Source organism: Canis lupus, chromosome 13 (assembly GCF_011100685.1).
Source record: "Canis lupus familiaris isolate Mischka breed German Shepherd chromosome 13, alternate assembly UU_Cfam_GSD_1.0, whole genome shotgun sequence".
Taxonomy (NCBI): domain Eukaryota; kingdom Metazoa; phylum Chordata; class Mammalia; order Carnivora; family Canidae; genus Canis; species Canis lupus.
This window is the reverse complement of record NC_049234.1, coordinates 7,432,613-7,458,288: the sequence shown is the minus strand read 5'-3', so window position 1 is coordinate 7,458,288 and position 25,676 is coordinate 7,432,613. Positions and strand designations below refer to the sequence as shown.

The 25,676-nt window shown below is 35.7% G+C and overlaps 1 protein-coding gene across 1 annotated transcript in view; it reads right to left on the bottom strand.

Moving 5' to 3' along the window:
- OXR1 (oxidation resistance 1) overlaps nucleotides 1-25,374 on the bottom strand; it is a 360,020-nt gene extending 334,646 nt beyond the window's left edge. The window contains exon 1 of the mRNA XM_038555318.1: nucleotides 25,216-25,374. Coding sequence (XP_038411246.1) covers nucleotides 25,216-25,238 — 23 coding nt within the window. The 5' untranslated portion in view covers nucleotides 25,239-25,374. The remainder of the gene's footprint in view (nucleotides 1-25,215) is intronic.
- Between the last annotated feature and the right edge of the window lie 302 nt (nucleotides 25,375-25,676).

Here is a 25,676-nt window from a genome sequence, read left to right as displayed (position 1 = left end):
GTTACCATTTTTTTAAAATGATGATAAATCAAGAACACCCTCACTGGATACCATAAGATATCACTGCATATCATCATGTCATAACAAGCTCTACATATTTTGGTACTACCTTACTACTTTATTTACTTGTCAATGTGAACTTTCAATAGATCCCTAAGCCCTACTAATAGTTCCTCATATCTCTTCCTTTGTGACCTCACTTATGTTGTAACTCATCTGGGAAAAACCCTCCTCTGTTCACTAACCCAGGTCATGTTTACCTTCTTCAACCGCCTACTAGGCATCCCACTTAGATATGTTAAAGGCACCTCAAATTCAACATTATCATAACTGAACTCCTGAATCATTTCACCATCCCTATCTTCTTCCTTACCCTCTACCAGAGTAAATGGAATCATCCTCTAACAAGCATTTGTGTGGAGTAAGAATTTCCCATATGCAGGGAAATGTTTGTACAACAAGATAACTTCACTGTTCATTCATTACTAAGGCTAGGCATCCATCAGTTATTCAAAACCCCTGAGACCTCTTTTGTCAACAGAGCACCATGAAGGCCTACTGCCAAAGATGAGTATCATACATAAGAGAGTGCTCACTGCTCTGTTTCTTTTCAAAGTTCTGCAGCTCTGCTGCTTATATGTCATGCTTGGGGCAAGCAAGTCTTTGTTGAGGCTGGGGATCCTCTGTAATACAATGCAGTCATCCTTGGTGATGCCTCTCTACCTCCAGAGTAGTGCTAAGGAATAGTGCAAAGTTTGTTATTTCTGGAATATAGATTTGCAGGCAACAATTTCATTATTTAACATTTTCTATATTTAAATTTTTCTTTTTTATAATGTATTGCTTTAACATCAAAAAGAAAGTAGTGTTTGGAAAAACACTAAGAAAGAAAGAAAACAACTAGGGATTTTTTTTTTTTTTAACTAGGGATTTTTTTAAAGTACTGTTTAAAAAAAACAAATTCTGAGTTCACAGACCTCAAAAGAATGCACAAATGCAGTTCTACTTCACAGAAAATCAATCTATGATAAAGAATATTGGTTGTGACATTTGAAAAAAAAAGTGACACAGACTTGAAATCTTGTTTTAAGTAGAGCATCTGTTTTTATTTGTTACATCTCACTATTCACTACTCAAAAAATATTTAAAAGAAGGGATACATTTTTCCCTTATGACTCAAGTCAAAGAGTGTATGCCTTGGTCATGGAATACTGACATCATTTTAATGAAAATGGTTTTATTTATATTAACACATGCATAATACCATCTACATAAACTCCTAGCAATGCATGCCACAAATTTCACTTGGAACATTAACCCTGGTAAAATCAGATATAGAGCAAAATGTTAAATTATTTTTTATCAAATACAATCTCTGCATTTTTTAAAAAACTTTTAATTATGAAAAAGTATCAAATATATACAAGAATAGGGGAATAATATAATGAACCTATGAGCTTCAACAACTCATCACACATCTTCAATAATTGTTAACTCACGGCCAATCTTGTTTTATCTACATATGCATTCACTGTCTTCAACTCTAATTGTTTGTTTGTTTGTTTGTTTAGAAAACTCATCTAAAAAAAAAAAAAAGAAAAAAGAAAACTCATCTAAACAAACAAATCATCACCCTGAGATCAAGACCTGAGCTGAGATCAAGAGTCAGATGCTCAACTGACTGAGCCATCCAGGAACCCCAATTCTAATTATTTTTAAGCAAATCTCAGACTTCATAACATTTAAATTTCTATACTGTTTTCAATGGCAAGCCCAAAAATAGATTAATGGAAACATTAAGTTAAAAGCTACCTTCAATTTACTACCATTGATTTTCCCTTCTTCTACAAAATATAGAGTCATAGGCACAAAGTTGGTAGTCTCCTACAGAGTGTATTTTTAGGGGCTCTAAAAGATCAAAATGATCACAAAAGAGATCCTTTAGTCCAACCAACTGCCTACTAGTGACTCAGACAGAGGCCTTTAGAACTGAAGTGGCTCTAATACCTTGTTAGCCTCTATCAGTAAACCAAAACCTAAGCCAAAGTCAATGCACTGGAATCCAAGAAAGTAAAACTGAAGAACAATCAATCATAAACAGCCAATTAGCCTTCCTCAAATAAAATAACTGCTTACAATAAAGCCAATTGAATAATTTCATTGTTTTGTTCTCTATAAAAACATCTACATCTTCTCTATAAAAACCAGACCCATAGCTCCTGTTGGTAGAGTGCTCCTACCTTTGGTGTGCCCCATTCCAATCCATGTGTGCTCAAATAAACTCTTGAAAAAATTTTAGTGTGCCTCAGTTTACCTTTTAGCAATAGGAAACTATGAACCTCAAGGTGTAAAAAGGAAAATGGTAGACTTTCTTAGATGCTATGAGCCTGAAGTTCAACTTAAAGACTTTAAAGTCCCATGAATCCTGATGGTAATGGGTGGCATAAGAGCAGCATCAGGCCAAGAGCAAGGGCTGAGTGCCTATGAAGGATTGACTCATATACATAAGCATAGGTGGGGCCATTATTGTTCCAGCACTGGCCCAAGGTTAGCCAAGTATCTTATTTACATCTGGGCCTTTGCGTAGTTTTTCCTGAGACTGGAGAAATAAGGATTATATTTATTCTCACTTACTCTTAAGGTGAAATCCTAGTTTTTATTTCATGAACTCACTGTGTTTGCCACTATCACCTCTTCCCACCTGCAATTTGTTGCTTCTAATTTGTTATGGTCTGAAAAGCCACAATCTAAGCTTTCTAATATTGGAGCTACAATAAAAGTGTTATTTGCTTGAGGAGTTTACCTATGGAAAGCACATGGGCAATAGAATTTGCTCAATCTATTTTAGGATGTAAGACAATTTTACTCTTGATTTCCGGCCTTAAGTGTGTTCTAGGATGATTGAAGTTGCAAAATAAATTATCCTGAGATAAATAAGGTGTTATTATAAATGGGTTTAGAGCCCCTGTATCACCAGATAGTACTGATCTGATGCCTACTACTCAAGTGTTTGATCATAATGAACACTTCCTGAGCGATCTCATTAGTTGGAAAATTGAGTGTGCTTATATATCTTGTCTATAGAATGTACCCTCCAATAATCTAAATGAAATTAAATTCTAGGAGAGATGCCACACTAGGCTTAAAAATGCTTTTTTGTTGTTGTTGCTCTTAAAATTCTCTATGTGGGAAAAGAAAAAGTTATTTTTTAGTTCTACTTATAACCTCTGGGTTTTTCCATTATCTGCTAAATATTTCAATGCCTTCACAATATCATTTTTTAAAAAGATTAATAAGAAAAAAAAACAGAACTAAAAGCTAATTCAATAACCTCAGTGAAACACCCACCAATTCCAAAAGAATGACTTCCTTTCCTAGACTGGAAAATGTAATTATGTCTAGATGGAAAGAAAGAGTTGCTATGGAATTTCTAGCAGCGTTTGGGTGTTCAGTGCTGGTTACTTCCGTTGCAAACTTCTACTAGCAAACAATTGGAAAGAAAGGATGGCCTGTGTACAATTGCATCCCCTGCTTTTGGCCATCTATCCTTCATGTTCCATTTGAAGTTATGCATCAAGAGTGGCTAATTTCTAAAGCCAGTAGTTTATATGACTTTATTCTTATTTATATCCTGCAGCATGGCATTAACGACCATTTTTGTCTTTTTAAACTTCCTCTTTTTTTCTGTACTCTGCTTCCACAACAATCTCATAACTTGGATCAGTACTCCTTTACTAACTCCTGAACTTTCCATTTCTAGCTATGTATTTCAGGTGTTTATTCCTCAATTTTGGGTTACTGAAATAGCTTCATGGTTTTCTCCCTTCTATCTCCTTCTCCCTTCCAATCATCCAATTTACTAATTCAATAGTCATCTTCTTAAAAGAGCCTTTTTAAAAAATTTGCTAAAACCCATCAGTCTGTCCACACAATAGAAGACTATCTCCTTAGCACTAAGCTCCTCCCTCCAACCTTATCCTCTCCTGTTTCTCTGCCCCTCTCTCCCCTCGGCCATACCTGCAAACTTACTGTCTCAATGTTATCCTGACAATTTCACTGACTGTTCACCACCAAGGATGCCTCCTATGTGATCCTCTCCACCCTTCCTCCTTTAAGACCTAGACATAAGGAGAGGGGAAGGCAGAAGAAGAAATACAAAGGCAAGAGGAGAATGAGAAAAATCTCCATTACTACTTCTCTACAAGTGATGTAACAAGCAATGCTTTGGGGAGTCCTTCTTAATTGTTTAGATTGATTATTCCTCAATATAACGTCCATTATTTTTTACAAAAGATACATGATCTCCCAGAAATGCAATGCTTTATCATTGGCAAACTCACAGAAGAGACAACCTCTACTGAAAAAGTGGCTTAATGAAATATATGAAGAATCTCCTGTGTACCTCATTCTGGTTCTTGATATTAAAAATCAGAAAATTTTAAACTTGCAATGGGCTTTCCAGTCCAACTGTCTAATACTGGAGAAATTAATTTCTCCTAGTCAACTTTCCAGTACTGGAGGGACACCATGGGTTGGAAAGATCTTTAGGCTAATCCCTTTACAGGCTTGAAGCCCTCTGCATTAATTAGGGTTCTTATTCACAAGGAATGCAATATAGCTAGCTTAAGTAGAAATAACTTTATTACGGGCTAGTAAGTGGTTATAAAAATTCCCAACCACAACATAAGAATGTTCTAGACAAAATCTTGGGCTGTCACCACTTTCTATTTAGCACTTATGATGCCAAAGACTAGACTAGCAACCACACAAGAACCGAAGGCTTTTGCTGCCTTTCCTACATCTTACTGCCATACATTCCAAGTCAGACAACTGAATCTGTTTGGCAGAGCCCAGTGCAGGAGTAGAATTCCACTTGGAAGGGAGTGCTTTCTGTATTTCCAGCCTTTACAGGCAGATATGCTAGAATGGGAGTAGTAGGTATCAAATAAGACAATCTGCAAAATCTGCCCCATGTACTCACCATACAATGAATGAGTTTGCTTCTCTCATGGAGTAATAAACTGGATAATGAGGCCATATACAGACTCAAGTACAACTATAGGCCTTGCATTGAGAACACTAAGGTCCAAATCACATCCCAGGTACTACTTGTGTGATCTTGGGCATTCATGTACTACTTCTATGTGTTTTACCTATAAAGGGTATATTTGTAATTCTAAACTCCCCAGCTTAATGTGAAGATTAAGTATATTAAAATGTGAAGTGTATGGAACACTGCCTACTATTGAGAAAGTGCTCAATAAATGCCAGTTATCATCATTTCTAGGAAATTGTGGCTTTTTAAAACTTATGTAAGCTGGACTAAGATCCATGTGCTTCTTTATCAGATGACAAGTTATATGGATTGCAATAAATGGGACACAGGATATTTGCAAAGGGTTAATGAGAATTCTCTCCCTAGACTTTTTGCCAGTTTGCTTTTGTAATGTTGCTATGAAAGAATGGGGTAAAAAAAAAATCTGTCATCAACCTGTCTCAAATTGGGTATTTGCCACAGCCTATGACTGCTGTCCCCTAGAAGGTAACCAAAGCTTTCAGATATCTTTCTTCTTTGAAAGGACTGGACAGTTGTGCCTCAGGACTATGCAACTGTTTCCAGACTCTGAGTCTGAACAAAACTCTGCTTCTGTCCCCCCCACAAAACAAAAACAAAAACAAAAAACAGAATCTAGACTGGAATCGGTATGGGTAATAACAAAATGCTGTTTAATACTGTTTTGAGTCAAGAATTTAAGGACAGTAAAACAATAATAACCACCACAAAAGCTTTAAGCAATTCTTGGTATCTAGATAACTAGAAATTTCCATCTCTGTACTGAAAGAAATGCAATTAGGGCCAGACCAAAGAAAAGAGCCTCCCCCAATTTGGGCAAATACCTAAAACAGCAACTTCTGCCATTTCTTGAGCATCTCTGCTTATTAGAAAATTCTTTCACATAAGGCTCGGGACTCTGCCAAATTTAACCGACTGGCGAGTTCTGCAACCTAGCACTATATGAAATCATTCTCTCTCCTCACACAAAGCACTGCAGTCCTGGAATAGTACTGTCAAGGACCAGCAGCTGTTAATATGTGATGCCGTATGGCACTGTCATTAAGGACATGGGCTTATTCTCCCTCTTCCTGTGTGATATCAGGAAGGCGAATTAACCTTTCTGTACCCATTTTATTATCTGTGAAATGGTGATAATAAGTATACCTACTTTACTAGATTGTGGGAACATTAAATGAGATAATTTAGTATTAGTTATCACTAATGATATCATCACCATCAACATCACAGATTCTGAATTGGTCTTAAAATTAACTAACACTTTTAATTAAAATATCTTTATGAGATGCAATTTTTTTGATCTTCTCTTTAATAGATAGGCTTCATGTTGCCAGTCTCTTCCATAATGTAGTAAGTGCACCATTCTTTGCATGTGATTTAACTATTACAGCAAACAGATGAATCTTTCTTCCTTGCCCATCTGTCCTTGCTCCATACCTGTATTAATGCCACCTTTGACAGTAGGTATGGAAGTTCATCGCACTTCTGGTTTATAACACTTTATGGACACATAAAATCCCTGGGTCTTTTCCTGAGGAGCTGCTATTATTCCAAGTATCTCTCATTCTATAGTTTCATGGGTGAGTTTTAATTTTATCCTAAGTTCTACATGATAAAAGAATTCTGCTTAGAGACATCTTTGACTTGGCTTGTGTAATTTATAGGTTAAGATCCTATAGGTAAATAGGATAAACCAAATAAAGATGACTCCCATGGTATTGAAAATCCAATTATTTATGTGTCTTTGACCAGACTATTAGCTATATGAATCCTGATCATCTATTTACATTTTGGCCAGAAGTGTGCACTCAATACATGCTGAACTGCTAACCTCTATGCAGTAAAGTAATGGCTTGTTTCCTTTGTTTTTATCAACAATGTGCAAGACAACCTGACAAATATGTGAACATTGTATCAATTCCTTCATAATGTATTATTTCAAATGATGCAATGACAAAGCACACATCTGGTTTACAACCAGTGTTTCATTTTAATGTAATCTTAGAGCTGCCTAGAGGATGTAATACATGTCATTGATAACACATTTCCAAACTAATTCAGCATGGCTTACTGCAGGTAGTGAAAATATATTCAGATGTACATAAACATGATATTAACTATGTAAAATGCATGGAAGTTTTACATAGAGAAATTTTTAAAAACCTTTCATGCTATAACCTAATTAAAATACTGATCAACAGTGTTCTTGCCTCATTACACAAGCAACTCAAGGAATGACAACTGCTTTTATGATCATTTATTACTAACAATGGGAAAACATGATTTCCATTAAAATAGACACCTTGAAATGAAGTGAGCATACTCTCCAGGGATATAGTTATCAATCTTTCCTTTCCTAAGTTATTCAAATCTCCTTACTCTCCACCGTTGGGAGGCGACCAGGGGGAAAAAGTGAAAAGAGTATTAAAGTTCTTCCTTCCAAGTAAGCCCAGTATTCTTCCTCTCCAGAGTCATCCTAGATGCACAAAAACAGAGCAGCTAAGATCAAAGACTTGAATATCACCTATAGAGGTTCATAGCATTTCCTTCCACTTACATGGGTAAATTATTTAACCTGAATTAAGTTTAGTTTCCTCATGTATAAACTGTCGATTATCCAAGGCCCAGAACTGATATAAAAATTTATTGGGCTTATATTACACAGCACCTAGCACAGTACTTAGTATGGAAAGCACTCCTACAGTGCCCACCCCCCACCCTCCCAACCAAAAAAGATAAAAACCACTGTAGTTCACAGATATGGACAGAAGAATCTAGAGTAACGGAGAAAATACCAAATTGCTGGGACCTTCTGACAGGGCTGGGCCCTGGGGCAAGAGTACAGTCAGTATTCATAATTACGTGTTCATGTGGAGAAGGAGGCCGAGGTCCTAGCAAGTGCATAAATGCTGCTGGGGAGGCCTGAGCCTGGGCCAGCCTGGTCAGCAGATCTGGATTAGTGTGAAAAAAAAAAATTCAAGGACAGGATGGAAACATTATCAGAATTTCTATTTGAAGGATTTAAAATCAATTGGAAAAAATCACCAATGAGAAAATATGCAGTGTTTTATATCTTTAAATTTGACTGTTACCTATTAAACTTAGGAAAGTAGATTAGTAAACAAAGAGAGAAAATGTCACTCTAAACTTACATAAACACTCACAAAGGAACAAAGCTGGAAGGGACCTTCAATTTCATATCAATGGAATGGTTTAATTTTGCCATGAAGAAACAAAGTGCCTGGAGAGAATGAGTTGACCAAGGACACAGGAATTACTGTGGAGCAGGATTTAAAGCCAGGTCTTCTGATTTTTAGTGAGTTAAAAGTCTGATTTCCATACATTTATTCTTCAGATATGATATCACACTAATAAGAAAGCTTCACATAGAAACCACAGAAACAAAGAAAAAAATCATTTGAGCGAAGTTAATAATTTAGAAAGAAATATCTTGATTTTTGTTTATTAATTTCGCTACAGCTAAGAGATTATAATTAGTAATCATTTCACACATCTATATGCCACCTGGAGTTGTGGCATAACTAGAGGTATCTTTAGGCTATGGAAATACTCGATTGTAAGGAATATCAGATGAATTTTCAAACCAAAAACTTACCTTAAATGAATGTCATTGCACAAAAATACAGAACAATAATACCTAATACTCTATAATGAGGAACAAATCTTCCTGGACGAATAAACCCTGATGATATGATGGAAACTTCAGATGAATATATTATGAGAGGATGTGATGAGACAGGGAAATCTTATTCAGATCAACAGTAAATGATGTGAACAGCAAAGGTACATCTTGTTGGTTTGGGACCCACATCTCAGAATGGTCAGAGCTTCAGGAGGCAGCTGGCAGCTGTTAGAGAACTGTTCTTGTTCTTTCTATTCTGCTTCACCCTACCTCATTAAGATTTTGCCTTCGCCCTCTCTCTTATGTGCAATCAGTTGTTTCCTCTCCATAAACTTCCTTTTCCATTGCCTCACACTTACTAAATCTTTCCAACTGAAATTTTCTTCTGTCTTGATCTTGAGTCCACCTCATGACCAGCCTCTTCTCTCCTACTCATCACCTTCTAATTTAATAAGTCAAATTCATACTCCTTTTCCACCCCTCTCCTCACACACAAACTAAGCGCACTATGGTTCTTGCCCTATTATTCCAAAGAAACTATTCTCCTGTGTCAGTAATAACTAAAATCCTAACTTCCACAGTTAATAGCTTAGATTTAGTTGGAACTCTTCGTTATTTAGCTATCCACTCCTTTAAAATTATGCATTGGTTTTTCTCCTAAACAAATTTGAAGCAAAATCCCTCATTAATATATTGTATAAATAACAGATAAATTTGATGCTGAATTATGGTAGCTGTGACCATTTCTACTTTGTTTCATTACAAAAAAATCATTTTTAATCTCTCATTACTTTCTTTATACATAGAAATCATGTCTAGTCTTTCAAACTTTTATCAAAAAAAGAAACTGCCATGAAGTCATATATCTGAGAAGATATCCTGCATGTAGGATATAAAAATATTTATAGTTTAATAATGAAAAATCAAATAGCCTAATTAAATATATGGCAAAGGATCTGAATAGCATTTCCACAAATATGTAGCCAATAACTATATAAAAATGCTTAGTATTAACATCATTAATCCTTAGGGAAGTACAATTCAAAACCACAGAGATACTACTCATACCCAATTAAAAGGTACATAATAACAAATGTTGACAAGAATACAGAGAAATTAGAACACTCATGCACTGCTGGCGGGAATGTAAAATGATGTATAGCCACTTTGCAAAACAGTCTGTCAATTCCTCAAGAAATTAAATACAGAGTTACCAATATGACCCAGCAATTCCAGCCCTAATTATATACCATGATAAGTGAAGATAACGTCCACACAAAAACTTATGCATGTGTGATCATAGCATTATTTACATTAACCAAAATGTGGAAACAACCCAAGTGTCCATCAACTGATGAATGGATAATGTATATCTATTTATATATAAAATATGGTCTATATTCAGATATAGTATATCTATTCAATAGAATATTATTTGGAATGATTTGGAATAATGAAAAGAAATGGAGTACTGTGGCTGCTACAATACGGATGAACCTCAAAAGCATAATGTGAAGTGAAAAAAAAGCCAATTACAAAACATCATATATTATATGATGCTATTTATATGAAATGTCCAGAACAGGGAAATTCATAAAGGCAGGAAGTAGATTAGTGGTGGCAGGTGGCTGCTGAGTTAGGAAAGGGAGGGAATGAGGAGTGACTGCTAATGGGAATGGGGTTTCTTTTGGGGGCAGGATGAAAATGTTCTATTGATTGTGGTGATGGTCGCACAACTCTGAATATACTAAAAGTTACTGAAGTGTGTATTTTAAATGAGTGTATTACGTGACATATGAATACTATTTCAAGACAGCTATTATATGTATTTTTAAATACCATGAAAACCGGAGTGGACAGCAATGGCTGCCATATTCCCCTTCATTTTAAACATTAAGGAGTAAGAACTATTGTTTTTAATTTGTATACCAAAAATTGGTCCAAAGTTTACAATAGTTGTATGCCTCAGCCAACAGAAAAAAGCATGATCTTAAATGCTGACAATATTCTCCTTCTGTCAAAAGGGAGCTTTAAAAAAACAGCTGAATTGTTAGCAAATAGTGTCAGAAAGATCTCTGGCATATCAATTATACCTAATGCCATTTGTTTTTGGTAATAACACTATAAATCTAGACTCTAAGGAGATAATTTTATTACCATCTGGTCTCAAACTTGCACTTGCATCAGAATCACCTGGAGGGCTTGATAAAATGCAGATTGCTGGATCCCAACCCCAGAATTTCTGATTCAGTAGGATTAGGGTGGAACCGATAACAAATTCCCAGCTGATGCGGATTCTGCCAACCCAGGGACCACACTTTAAGAACCACTCATTATTCTATATTAATCTATTTAGTTTACTTGTGGTTTTATTTATGATTAATTTACCCTGATGAGCTAAAAGAGAGCTATACTCAAAAATCAAAGCTGTGCTATGAGCCATATAGATTAGAACTGTCATGGCAGAAGGACTGCTTCATTGACAGAAAGCTATCGCACAATACTATAGTGTACCAAATGGGCCAACTCTTAGGCTTGAAATATATGGCAAGACCTAGGCAGAGCTAGCAGATACAGAATCAGAAGGTCACAAAGAATGACATCAGTAAATCAGGCCAATGTCAAAGAATAGGGAAGGAGATCAATAAAGTTTTGCTCCTAGAGGCAATGAGATGACAGTCACTGGAGCATCACTGCACTCCAATCAGCTTTTAGTTCCTTGAACTATGGGACCCAATGGTACAGCTGTTCTGTGTTCCCCTGATACTTTCTTGTGCTGCTGTTTCTACAGCACAGAAAGCTTGCCTGTGGGGCTGAGATACATGTCCTCGTTATTCTAGAGTTATTCCTACAATAACCTGTGCCTACTTAAGATAGACTTGAGTGGGCAACTTTTCTTGAAAGTTCAATGAACAAATTTCCAAAAAGATCTTAACAAAACAGGGTTGATGGGCTAGTTCTCATAAGATGATGCTTGATATAGATACGCACTCATTATGGAATTTGAGCTCATATTTGACAATCACATGATAAAATTGACAAAAACAAAATAAGCGTGAGCTTGTCCTGCACTTAGAGGAATACACAGCCAGAAAAGAAGATAACGGTCTCATATTTGCACTAGGTCAAACCAAACTTGATTTCTGTGTTATTTCCGTATTTTCAGTAGAATCAATGACAAACTAAGACACACCCAAAGTGGAATAGAAAGGTGTGGAAATCATGTAACTAAGGGTTAATCAACAGGTTTAATTTGGGAAACTTTAAAGAAAGAGAGATGAAGGGAAGAAGAGATAGCTTTTATCCAATAATTTTAGTGCTGTTCCAAATAATACCAAATACAAGAAAGAAAAAAAGATTCCACAGTTTAAATTTGGGAGACCTAGATTGTTGTACCTTCAGAATAGAACACATCCTGACATGTAGTAGATGCTCAATAAGTATTTATTGAATGACAGCCCCATAAAGAATTTGTGAAGTACTGAAAAATAAGTAAATTATGGTTTGAATTACTGCTTCCCCAAATAACTTGACTGTGACTCCCCCTACCTTTCCTCATGATACCTGTTAACATATACCATAAAACCAGTGGTCTTCAGAAGACTTTTGGGAAATGTTATATTAGACTTATCACATACAGATTTTGGTAAAATAAAAAAAAAAAGTAGTAACTAAAGTAGTAGCCTTAGATCCAACGTAAGGGAAAACCTGTAACAATTAGAGAAGCCCAAGATCATAATGGTTGCTAAGAAATCCTACCAAGGGTTTTCGGGAAAGGGTGGGTTGCCACTTACTGGAGTTGCTACTGATGGGATTCATGGTTTGGGTAATTAGTCAAACTAGATGAGCAGTGCCCAGACTTTTCAATCTATAGAGACATAAATCTGAGAATTAAAACTGGAGACTTTAAAAAAATTGAAAACTTTTGAGCTAAACGCTTCTGCTTTTATACATCAGGGACAATAATTATCGTTTATTATCACCTTCATCTCATGAAAGAAAGACTTTTCTAATACCAAGTAATCATGCAGTACATCATTTCAGACTAAAGAAAGAAATTTAGCAAAATCTGACCAATATTATCTTTTTCTCTTTTTTTTTCCTTTTATTTTATAATAGGATGCTTTGCCACTGGCTGGCCGTCCTCCATAAAGCCGAACTTTGTAACCAATGCCATATGTGACCTCATAGCTTCCTTCTAGAAAATATTCTGTGACTTTCGGCATATGCCCTGTCAATGTCAGCCGATAAATGATGATGATGAGTAAAGGTTATGACACAGTTACAACGGGCAGAAGATTTCAGAACATGGAACTGAGGAAATTTCTCCAAAATGTAAAAAATCAACATTACAGAATAGGAACAGGGCTGTTTTATTTTCTTAAATACCAGGAAAGCTCTTATTTTAGCTCAGATGAGCCACAGCCCTAATTCAGAGTTGCAAATATATCCACAAAATTCTTCAGTGTTCAGTGAAAAACGTCTGCGTACATTAGATACAAAATAACCTTATGACAGCCAAATCACTTCATCTTCTGTTTCCATGTTTTGTTTTGTTTTTTGTTTTTTGTTGACCCAAATCTTCCCACCTATACTATAAATATGCTCTCCATTACAATATCTGGCTGAGAGTCAGACTGAGTGCTCTGGTGAATCTTCAGCCACTCATGAGTGCAAAGAACCCCTTGAGTAACAGGTGCCACAACGTGTAGGATGACCTCATTCCTGTCCCAGTAGGTGACCGTCCAGACACATCCTAACTGGGAAGCTGAAGTTTTGTGTATGTCATCACACTCTTCTGGTAACAGCTATAACTCAATGCTTACCTTCAATCGATCACATTTACAACTTGCCAAATATAGTAAGTATTTTATATCTCTGTGTTATTCTCCAAATGCCAAACTTGGAAAAACATATGGAGGGATATCAAGAAAATTCCTTTCCCTTATTCAGTTTATAAGAATCTAAAAGCAATAAACATAATGAATGCTCTCACTATGCAAGCAAATTAATAGAAACCTTTTAAATCTTTTATTATCATTCTTACAGTCACTTCAAATATCTAGCTGTTTTCCATAAAAACACTACAAAGAAAAAGAGAGAGAGGCAAACCTAAGAGACCCTAGAGAACAAACTGAGGGTTGCTGGAGGAGGGCGTGGGTGGGGGATGGACATTGAGGAGGGCACTTGCTGTGATGAGCACTGGGTGTTGTATGTAAGTGATGAATCATCAAACTCTGGAACTAATATTACACTGTATGTTAACTAGCTGGAATTAAAATACGAACTTGAAAAGGGAAAAAAAAACACTAAAAAGAATGTTATGGATTGAAAGGGACCATCAAAATTTCAGTGAACCTGATTCTATGCAAATTCTGTATCTGAATGCAATTTTATGATATTATAAAAACCTTGGGGAACATGTCTAAATGAAAATGCACCCAAGGAAACCACTTAGTTTGAATTCAACATTTTCTGTCATATTCATGAGAGCACTTTGTATCAGTAATCTAAAACCGAAGTGTAGTTAACCTCATCTAATTTTTTTGTCAAATGTTGGAGTAAAACCAATTTTCGATTACAGCAGGAGTCTATGAAGCCAGTGTGCATAAAGCTGAAAAACCATCTGGAACAATAATAGCCCTCCTACATGAAATGTATCAGTCAGAAAAAAATGTATATGTCTCAGAACTTTAGCTTTCTACCCCAAGCTCCTAGTTGCAATGGGGAGACCTGGTATACTTGGTTCTTGCCAGGAAGGTTATTCTGTCTCTGCTGCTGCTGGGCTGCTTGGAATACTAACTTAGCACAGATGTTGTAAATTCAAGCACAATTTTATCTAAGCAGACTGAGATGAAAAGAAAATTTTCACTTGAGTTCAACATGGTATCTATAATTAACAGTTTCAACTCACCGAATATCATTTATGTGACCTCTGTAAATGTGAATGTGAGAGCATTTGACTTTCCAAATTCTGGGGAATCAAAACACATGCAAAGGCTCTAGCCTACTTATTACGAAATATAAGTATTCTTATTATTTGGGGGTAATGAGCATTGAGCAATGAACTGATTTTGCCCACAATAAAAACTGAGTTTGCTGCATCACCAGTAGGAAAATGAAAGAAAATATAATTGTTAAAAAGAGAAGGAACTGCATAAATATTAAATATAACTAAAAATAAATAGCAAGAGAGAAGTCATTATAATGCTACAGAGAGAATTCCTGGACATCAGATGGTAATAATGCATCTAAGAAAGGTGGATTAGCCACACTGACTTACATAGGCAGAGGTTTGCCTAGATCTAGTAAAAGAACAATTATCATATGCTGTGAGACCCTTTATCCCATTGTAGTAATAAAGTCATTTGTAAGCTTTCTCAATCACTGAATCTACAACCCTATAGTGCCAAATGAAGGTGGTAGATATCGATGGATGATTTCTTCTCTGATCTGGATCATATATCATTGACAATGAATATTTTGGATTGAAGCCATTTTGAAAAAATTCCCAGTCCACCAGAAGTTTCAGACTTTCTGATTTTATAGTCCAATTAAATTAAAACACATACAAACAAGATGGGAGAGAAGTGGGATCAATATTGTGTTTCCAACTTTTATTTTGCCAAGTAAAGACATAAAGAGAAATAACCTAACCTCTATCTATAATCAGTGCCATAAAAGAAACCATATTTTATCATCAAAAGTGTAGAAAGGTAATAGCCTTAGAATAAAGGTGAATTTTTTTTTCCAGGAAGGACACTTGGTAATGTTATGGCACCATTCTCTCTAAAACACATGTGAGGAATTGGAAAGATGTTCTATTCTATCCGGTTCCTCAAAAAAACCCACACATACATTAAACAACCAGTATAAAGGAGACACTTCATTGCTTAATGCACTTTTAGGTTCATATATTAGAATTAGCCTTAAAGTTTATGATGGTGAGAGATTTAAAAATAAATGTGAACTCTAAGTTGGATCATTGATAATATATTTTCAATTTCCACAATTTACAAAAATATCCATTGATCTCTGTAAAGCTGCTTAACAGAAGACAGAATATATCTATTGATGAAATATCTTTTATATCATATCCCTAATTATTCAGATGTATCAGATTTGTCCAATCTTTTAAAATAGATGATAATGAGACACAGACTATATTCATGAAAAAGGTTTTTTCATTTACTTTTTTTCTTTCACTATTATATCTTATTAATCATCTACTGAGTGTTTATATTAAGAACACAATATGAATTGCTTTCATAAAATCTGAGGATCGCAGGGAGGTCCTTTTGAAAGAGAAGTCAAGACTTTGCTCTTAACACTGAATTCTCCCCATTACTGAATTTCACTGAATTTACATTTTAGATGAATTTCCTCCTCTGATCTGGTCAGTGAGGGCAAAGTTTCCTATCACATTTAGACTATAATCCATTTTCCCCATGATCTACATATCCCCCTGCTACCTCTACAAGCTCAGTTTCTGGGACTCTCCCTTCTACTGGCTGTTTCTATACCAAAATACCTTGATGTTTCCTCAAACACAACAGGTACACTTGAGTCTCGGAGCCTTTGTCCTTCCTGTTTCTCTTTCTGAAATGGTTTTCTGCTCAGACTTATACTACTTACTCCCTCTCTGCTTAAATGTCACTTGCTCCAGAGGCTTTCTTGACCAATTTCCCACTCCCCACCCTATCACTCTTTTTATTCTGCTTGGTTATTCTTCAAAATATTTATCACTATCTGATATTACAAAACACATTTTTTATCCGCTTATATCTGTCTTCAGCTCTAGAGTGTAAGCTTAATGAAAGTAGGGACTTCTGTTACATTCATCATTTTATTCTATACATAGCAATGAAAACTATACATTGTAAGCATTGAAAAATGTTGAAGACATGACTGAGTATAAATGTGGGAAAATATTTTCTAATTAATATAAAAATAATGTACTACTAGTCTAGATTAAACTATACTAATCCATCTCTCTAGCTGCAGAGGAATAACTTTTAAAGTCCCATAAAATTTATAGTAACAAACCTATAATTTAAAAAAAAACATAACACCAAGTATAAACAAATACATGTAAGTATTAGTGACGATCCAATTGAGTTGAAAAGTGTTTTTTCCCCCTCAATTACACTGCAATAGTTTTAAAATCAAGGCAAACTCTCTTTGCAATCTTAAAAACAAATTTAAAAAATCCAATAAGCAAACAAACAAAAAAAGATAATGGGGGGATATATACCAGGATGAAACAATAGCTGAAAATTTTATGCACCAATGGCAAATGATGTTTAAGATTACAAAATTTATTTTGATCATGCTAAAAGTAACATACCTGAATCTATATAACTTTTAATAACTAAAATTATTCTGTAGACCATTCACTGGCCTTTATCTTAATTATTCAAGTCCAAAAAGGCCTAGTGTTTAATAACTCTAGCCTTTAAGGGTTGAAATGGACTGCCCAGTTTTATGTTAAATTTTCTATAGTTTAAGGAAATATTGCTGTAATTATTCATTGTAGTTTTTCCACAAGAAAATAAACTATGACTCCCCTGAGAATGATGAAAAGACATATTTCAAAGCATGTTCATAGACATGGATGATATTCAAAAGGAAGATGATATGGCCCATTATCAATCCCTGAAGAGCACCTGACTTAGTGTATATATATATTTTCCCAATACTGACTGTGAATTGCCGGTAATCAATCAACCGTTTCTAATGACTTGTGACCAAAGAGGGATGATTAAGGTTACAGCAGTAGGCTTTGGCCACAGAAGAGAGTAGAACTAATTGATCTCTGTGGGAATTGAACCTGCAAACTCAAATTCATTAACTCTACAAGAAAACAAACTCCTGTAAGTCGATAAAAACTTACCAATTTTCTTCAAAATATGATTCACATCTGGTTGGCACTAATGTTTAAGAACAAAAGTAAAATATTCTTTTTTACTGATTATTTGATTATTCAGGGAGAAAGAATTTGAGGTTGATTTATAGAGAAAAATATCCAGGAGGTTTCCTATAAATGTTTACTTTTTTAAGAAACCATTTCTAAAGGCACATAGCTTAAAGCCAAACATGATCAAAGATATTAAAAATATAGTATGTTTACTTAAAGAGTCAAGCCCAATCAAAATAGGATTAATCATCTTAAAAATGAAGGGATTTCTATTTGAAAAGGCATATTATGACTACAAAGACACTGAAATTTTTCAGAATTTAGTAAACTGACTTTTACCCAAATCATTATACTTAAAGTGTTACATGATTTTGGAGACATTATTTTTATTCTTCTTGAGTCATCATTTTGGCTATTTTATTCTCTTTTCTCTTCCTCTCCTAGGTCATCTGCTCTTTATTCTCTCCTACACTCAACTTACTCTCTTCTGTGTTCTAGATCTACTCTTTTACAAGCTGAACATCCCCACTTATATGAGGATTCTTAAATTTTAGGCTCTCAAAACCATTCTCTCTCTTCCTAGCACCTTAATATAATAGTCATTCATTTAACATGTGCTTACCATTCTGTGAAATACAGTATTTCACCATCTAAGCTTTTCCTATCAGAAAGTCTTATCTTTTTTTCAATTAGAAATACTAGCTTTATATTTATGTCTAACCTTCTCTCTCTCTCTCTCTCATCCAAGAATTGTTGAAAATTCTTTTACCCTTTACTTATACAAATCAAGATGAAAATTTCCCTTTGCAGTCTCTCTACAAACCCACATTTCACTCCACTGTGAGTTCTGAGCCCTTCTAAAAGAGATAATTCAAGTCTCTACTTCCTCGGCCACTGCAAATATTACCCCTGAGAGCCTGCCATTCAATAGTGTAAATAAGAAAAGTAGTTTGCAAAATAGTGGTTAAGGCAACCTTTGAGAAAACATTCTGACTTTCCCCCTGTCTTTACTATAAATAGACTGCTTCTGTCTCTCCAGAATCTTTTTTTACTCCTAAATCCTGGTGTCAAAGAATGAGTGATTCACTTTTTCTGTTATTCATTAAGGAAGAACTTAAATAAAAATACTATAACATGAATAATCTGACAAAGCAAAGTATCTACACTTCTAATTTTGCATCCTTCTCATTTCTAGGATTCTAACACACTATTGCATTTAGATAAAGAAGATAAGTCAAATTAGTTTTCACCCCCCATTAGAGAGCATTATTGAACTTGCTAGCATTCATAATAATATTTTATACTATAAGCATATTCAATAAAAACCATCACCACTTATAAATTTAGTCAATACATCAATAACTTACACAATTCAGACTTTACTGTATTTCTAATCTAGGAGTATCTATGCTGGAATGGTTTGTTGACCTTTAATAAAATTTTGTTAATCAGCTGTAAGTACTTCCTTGACAATTAGCACATTTTCAGTGATTATGAGGAACTAAATCTGGTAAAACAGATAGTGTATAAGATGGGTCCCTTTCAGGGACACCTGGGTGGCTCAGTAGTTGAGCATCTGCCTTTAGTCAGGGTGTGATCCCAAGGTCCTGGGACCGAGTTCCAGGATCCAGTCCCACATCAGGCTCCCCTCTGGGAGTCTCCTCCTCCCTCTGCCTATGTTTCTGCCTCTCTCTCTCTCTCTCTCTGTGTCTTTCATGAATAAATAAATAAAATATTTTTAAAAAGATGGGTCCTTTTCTAAAGTAAAAAAGGAGATGAGTTGATAAGACACTTTCTCAAAAACATATTAGCCTTGATGTCTGCAATCCAGGGAGCTACAACCTAGGGCCTCATCAGTTGCCCTACAGCCCTTGGAGCCCAGCAGAATTTAATAATTTTCCTCACAAGAGAGGTACTTAAAATAGTAAAAAGTGAAAATTAGAAAAAACACAAGGGTTCAATCTAAATGACTGTAATAAATAACGCTACTACCATACAATGTGACCCAGCCTTTACACATGATGATGTTGTTCTATATCCATCAGAGATATGGCCATAGAAATTACATAATGGGGATCCCTAGGTGGTTTAGCAGTTTAGTGCCTGCCTTTGGCCCTGGGCGTGATCCTGGAGTCCTGGTATTGAGTCCCACCCACATGGGGCTCCCTGCATGGAGCCTGCTTCTCCCTCTGCCTATGTCTCTGCCTCTCTTTCTCTGTGTCTCTCATGAATAAATAAATAAGATCTTTTTTAAAAAAAGAAATTATGTAATGAAGAAAGAAGATGCAAAATATGCATGGTTTGAGTTCAGTTTTGCAAAACTTTGTGAGTATATGTAGGAAAGAATATATCTCAGCATTTATACCTGTGGCTCTCTACGTGTGGTAAGGTTTTGGTCATTTTTATTTCTGCTTTTATTTTTCTAAACTGTTTGACTCTTCATAATTAGCATTCTCCTTTATTTTTAGTAGTAAATGCAGGAGACATATTTGCATCCCTAAAAAAATAAACAGGAAAAACAAACATCCATTTTGTTTCCCCAAACACCCTACCTTTTATTTATTTTTAAAGATTTACTTATTCTTTTTATTTCTTTTAAAGATTTACTTACTTGTTTGAAAGAGAGAGAGAGAGAGAGAGAGGGAGGGAGGGAGAGAAAGAGAGAATGGGGGAGAGCGGCAGAGGGAAAGAGAGAATCCTGAAAGAGACTCCCCACTGAGCACAGAGCCGGACACTGGGCTCCATCCCACCACCCTGAAATCAAGACCTGAGTCAAAACCAAGAGTCAGCAGCTCAACAGGCTGAGCCACCCAGGGGCCCCACCCTGGAGGTACCTTTTAGAGCACGTATCACATTAAGTCTGTTATTTGATTATTTAGTCTTCTTGGCTAAGAGATGATCTCCTACAAGAGAAGTCATTACTTTCCATTAAGACTGCATCCCTGTAGGCAGCACAGGGCATGGCACATTACGGATGCTCAATAGATTTTGACTGGCTATTTGGCTTCTTACTTTCATTTGTCCAGTGTCTTCTTCCTCCCTTATATGGCTCTAATATAGTTATTTTCACCCCTGTCAGGTACCACAGTCTTTAAGATACTGTGAATAAAAGCTGAAATGTGCACAGGCATCACAACAAAAAATAATTTGGAGTCAAAAAGTTGGCATCTGGCAAAATCAGTTAAGCCACCATTAGGATCTCTGTCTGAATACTGGTTAACATATATATGGTAACACTAATATAATGAGAGCTAAGGATGCAATAGGGCCAGAGGGAGTAGAAAGTACTTGATTTAGTAATGGAGGGTCTCTATGAGATGGGCAATGGAAGAGTCATTTTAGTAGAATTATAGCAAAGTGCCAATATCTTTCTGTTGTGCTTCTTTTTTACCATGATGAAAAATCTAACAATTCCTAGTCTGTCACATGATAAGTGGGACTAAGATTTATATTTGTAGTTTAGGTACCTCATCTTAAATAACTTTGAAAGTTCACCTAAATTTCTGATAGCAATAACCTCTACACCTCCTCTAGGAAATTAGAGTGCTCACCCACCACCCCCATACTCTACCCTCAATATTATTCTAATGTCTGATAGCATCCCCAGGTTCAGGTATTCACATCTTTCCATGAAAGGCCCCAGGATATCTATATAAGGGAAACATTCTGGTTGGAAATGGCAACTAGGGGACTCACCTGAAGCCACACACACATAGCAGAGTATTGCTCTACCAGACAGTATTTGTTTTATATGGGTAGGTGAGTGCTTAGGGCTACTAACTGGCTGCCTGCATTCATTTCCTAATTCTGCTTCTTAGTGGCTGTGTCATATTGGGCAACTTTCTACTAAACTTCCTGTGCCTAAATTTTCCACTTGTAGAAATGCAAACAGCAACACTACATCACTAGTTAGGTTATGTGAGGACTTTATGGGTTAATATCTACAAACTGTCTAAAAAAGTGTCTTGTACAAGGTAAAATGCCATGTAAATGTTCACTCTTGATAACACTTAGTTTTCATATCATAAAAATAGAATGTTTTGAGCCGAAGGCAGGCGCTAAATCGCTGAGCCACCCAGGGATCCCCAAAATGGAATGTTTTGAAACAAATGTTTTGAAACATTACATGTTCATGTACATATGCATTATATATATATACATCATACATGAATTACATATAATCTTATAAAAGCATTAAAAACCAGGTTGAAGATGATTTTCAGGGAAGAAGCACTGAAAGTCCTTTAAATACCCCTTGGTATCGCACCGTTTCTCTCTCTGTGCTATAGAAATAGGACTCTTTTTCAACTCCCTGTGCTTGCCTCATGTCTCCTGTTAATTACCTCTGCTACCAGCAACAATTCTTTCCCTCAGATCATAGCCTGGAATCTGTCACCTGTACATAGATGTCTGCAGTTGATTCTGTACATTCCTTTGTCTCTATATCAACCAAGTCAACTCATTCATTGCTTCCCTCAGGTCATTATTTACTGAACAGAAAGATTCACAAAACATCTGTTATATCTTACCATGTGATTCTTATAATCAACTCCTACGAGTCTCTTTACTTGATTGGCACTGCATAGTTTCCTAGAAATTTGGATTTCCTAGATTGTATTTCTTTCTGAGATTCTGTGTGAAAGGGCCAAATTATTTTATATTCTTTTCAAATGTCAGACCCATAACCCATAACTACTAGAGTAAGGACATTTCTTTTAATATGTAAAAAGATAATTTTCTTATAGTAGGTATTTAAAAGCTGGGAGGATTGCTTGGATACTTGTTCACATGAATGTATATTTTCTAAATTCTTCAGTTGCATGCAGGGGTCACAATTAGGCACCCTCATTCCATTAAGCCTTGGAGTTAACTTTTAAAATCAATACAGGGATACAGTTGGGTATGTACAATATAATACTAAACAGATGAAACTTCACAAATTGAAGTGGGTTTTGACTATAAACTCTGCAAACATTAATGAGATAACCAAACAGAGGGGAGTCTGGTAGAAGCGGAACTCACAAGAATCACAGAGATAAAGACTGATAGTGTTGCTCTAAGTCTCAGCCAGGAAGAAGCTGCCCTGAGAAACAGATGGGAGTGTCTGGCAGATACATCCCTATTGACAGACATCTCCCACCAGGTGCACTCTATCCCTATCTAGACTCCCTGGAACAGTGGAGGCATATAATTCTCCCTGCAATAATTATATGATCATCAGCCAAACCTCTGACTTAGATTCCCACGTAGTTTTCCACAACCGTTACAGAACGCGCTGGTCAGGCCAAATCAAGCACTCCAATGCATTTAAAAGTTACATACCTCATTTTAAATTAATAATCTGTCAAATCGGTTTATTTTCCAGTGTCAGTCAGTATTTTCATGTCTTAGTTGCTGGATTTCAAAACAGAGAGCCAGAACCTGGACTATAATAATTTCAGTAAATTAATTTAATTAATGCCAAACTCCACACTGTTGAATAATGAGGTAACATTGGTAAAAGAAATTAAGAGCTCTCTGTATGGAAATCTAACAGAGAACATTAGTTGTAGCCACAATTAAGGGTACTATTAGATGAAAATATCCAAGCATTATTTCTGTAAAATTTGTAACTCTGAGATGGGAAGAATTCTAACAAATTTCAGATATATGAATTCTATAAGATATCCCTATAATCAAAAAAAAGTTTTAGAATGAAAATACTAATTTGCTATTGAATTACCTATTCTGCATTTTTTCACTCATTTGCACAGCATAAATATATAGAACAGCTACTAAAGTCTAAGAGCTGTGCTAAACAATTGGGTGGGAACCACAACATACAATCTCTTCTCTTTGTGGAGTTCACTGTGTTTTGAATGACCCTAACATCACATTGAGGGGACGGCGTTTGACCAAACCATCATATCACATCAAGTCAGCATTAATTGAGGTACATACCAAGTATGTTCAAATATTTGCCCTGTCCAGATTCTGGGAACCAGGCTACACCACACTGTCAAATCTTGACATTTGACAATCATAGCTGTGTTTTAATCTCCTCCACCCTTTCATGCTTATTTGTCTCTTCCCCCCATCCTCCTCCTCCTCTTTGTTCTCCTTCCTGTCCCTTCCCCTTCATCTCTTTCTTTCTTCTTAGGCATGCAGTCTGCTTTCTGGAGATTCATCTCCAACACATGCATTTGCCAGGGGTATAATTTCTTTAAATAAATGCATCCTTAATATCTCCCAGGGGTTTGGGGACGCCTGGGTGGCTCAGTTGGTTAAGTGTCTGCCTTCAGCTCAGGTCACAATCTTGGAGTCCTGGAATGGAGCCCCATGTCCGGCTCCCTGCTGAATAGAGAGTCTGCTTCTATCTCTCCCTTTACCCTCCTCACCCACCCCAGCTTGTGCTCTCTCTCTCAAATAAATAAAATCTTAAAAAAATATATCTTCTAGGGGCTTGAAGGGGTTCATACATTCTACAGAATTTTTTTAATGGTGATTTTACTTTAATAATAATATAAAACATTTTACAGTAATAACTCTAACTTCAATACTTTTTTCATTTATTTCTACAGAATATATTTTAGCTTCTTTAATTCTTTTTCCCCCCAAACTGAGATCCTTAGCACCCAGTAGGAATGCAAGGTCACATTGTAGGGAGTCCATAAAAACTGGGTCCTTTGGAAACACTAGTCTAAATCTAAACAAATAATTCTACCCTTTGCTCTAAAGAAATTGCTTACTTAACTAAAAATAAATAGATGAAGCTAAGTGGCAGAACCAGTCTTTAATGCTATCTGTATTTCCAGCACAAACTAAAGACAAGGATAAGATGGGTTCCTATGAAAATGGGCGAGATTACTAGATTTTTCTCATATTCACATACTGAATACTCTAAATTTGTAGAATATCACTTATTCAGCTCTTTATATGTATTTTTTAAAAAACCCAAAGTCCAAAAAATGGCTAATCCATCCCTGCTAGTATTGCTCTTCATTGCTATAGAAAAATTGACTATATGCCAAAAAAAAATCTTTGTACTTCCTATTTTAAATTACAAACAGAACTTAAACATGAACTGGAAGTCAAAGATTATTCAGAATGCCAGCTATTTAAAGATATGAATCTATAAGAAAATTTTCTCTTCCATATTAGAGTTCTATCCAGGTTAGTCTCGGTAGATTTATTGAAAGTCTGAGGAAAAGTACTGATGAGAAAATATCCATCCAAGCCTTATAGCTTCCCTTACAGACTGTTATTTCTGTAGCTCAGATTCTAACAGTAGCTAGGACCACTGAATGAGTATTTAATTCCTACTTCTCTCTCCACTAGAGTGTCTAGGAAGAAAGGTATGGGATGTCATTGGGATTCATAAAAGGTTTGAACCCTTTCCAGAGTTCCCAGATACCACAGTGCTGAAAAGTCCAAGTTTTAATTCTAGGTAATTTTCCTTCCATTAACCCAGGATACCAATCTCTGGAAACCCGACTTTTTCAAGTTCTTTCTCTGCTCCAGTTCTGACAGTACAACCTTCTCACAAAATACTGCTTCAGGATATGCATGTATTTGGATTAGGTTAGAAAGTAATTCACTTACCATGATAAATTAGATACAGACATTGCAGCAATTTATGGAGGAGTCTTGTGGAGCAGTCTTCTCTAGATTTCAGAACAGGAAATGAGTAGATTGAGTAGACAAGACCACTGGGAACTTCGGCTTTGCTGCTGGAATGTTGCACTTACAGTCTGAAATAACCTATAAAGAAAAGAAATGAAATGGCTTCTATAGAACCCAGTCTTTTCACAAATGTATTTCATCCAGGTCAATAGTTTTGTCATGGTAAGAGACGCAAAAAAATACGTTTTTCTTAAAATATAAGACATGTTATAAACCAAAGATAAAATTAAATCAACCCTATGATAAGCTAAATGCTTTGCCTTTGAAATAAGTTTAAAGATTAATACAATGTTCATTCCCTGAAGTAGAGAATACAGGGAAAGAACAGAATGTGTTTTTAGATGCATCAATTTTTTTCTCCATATGGTCCATCAGTTATG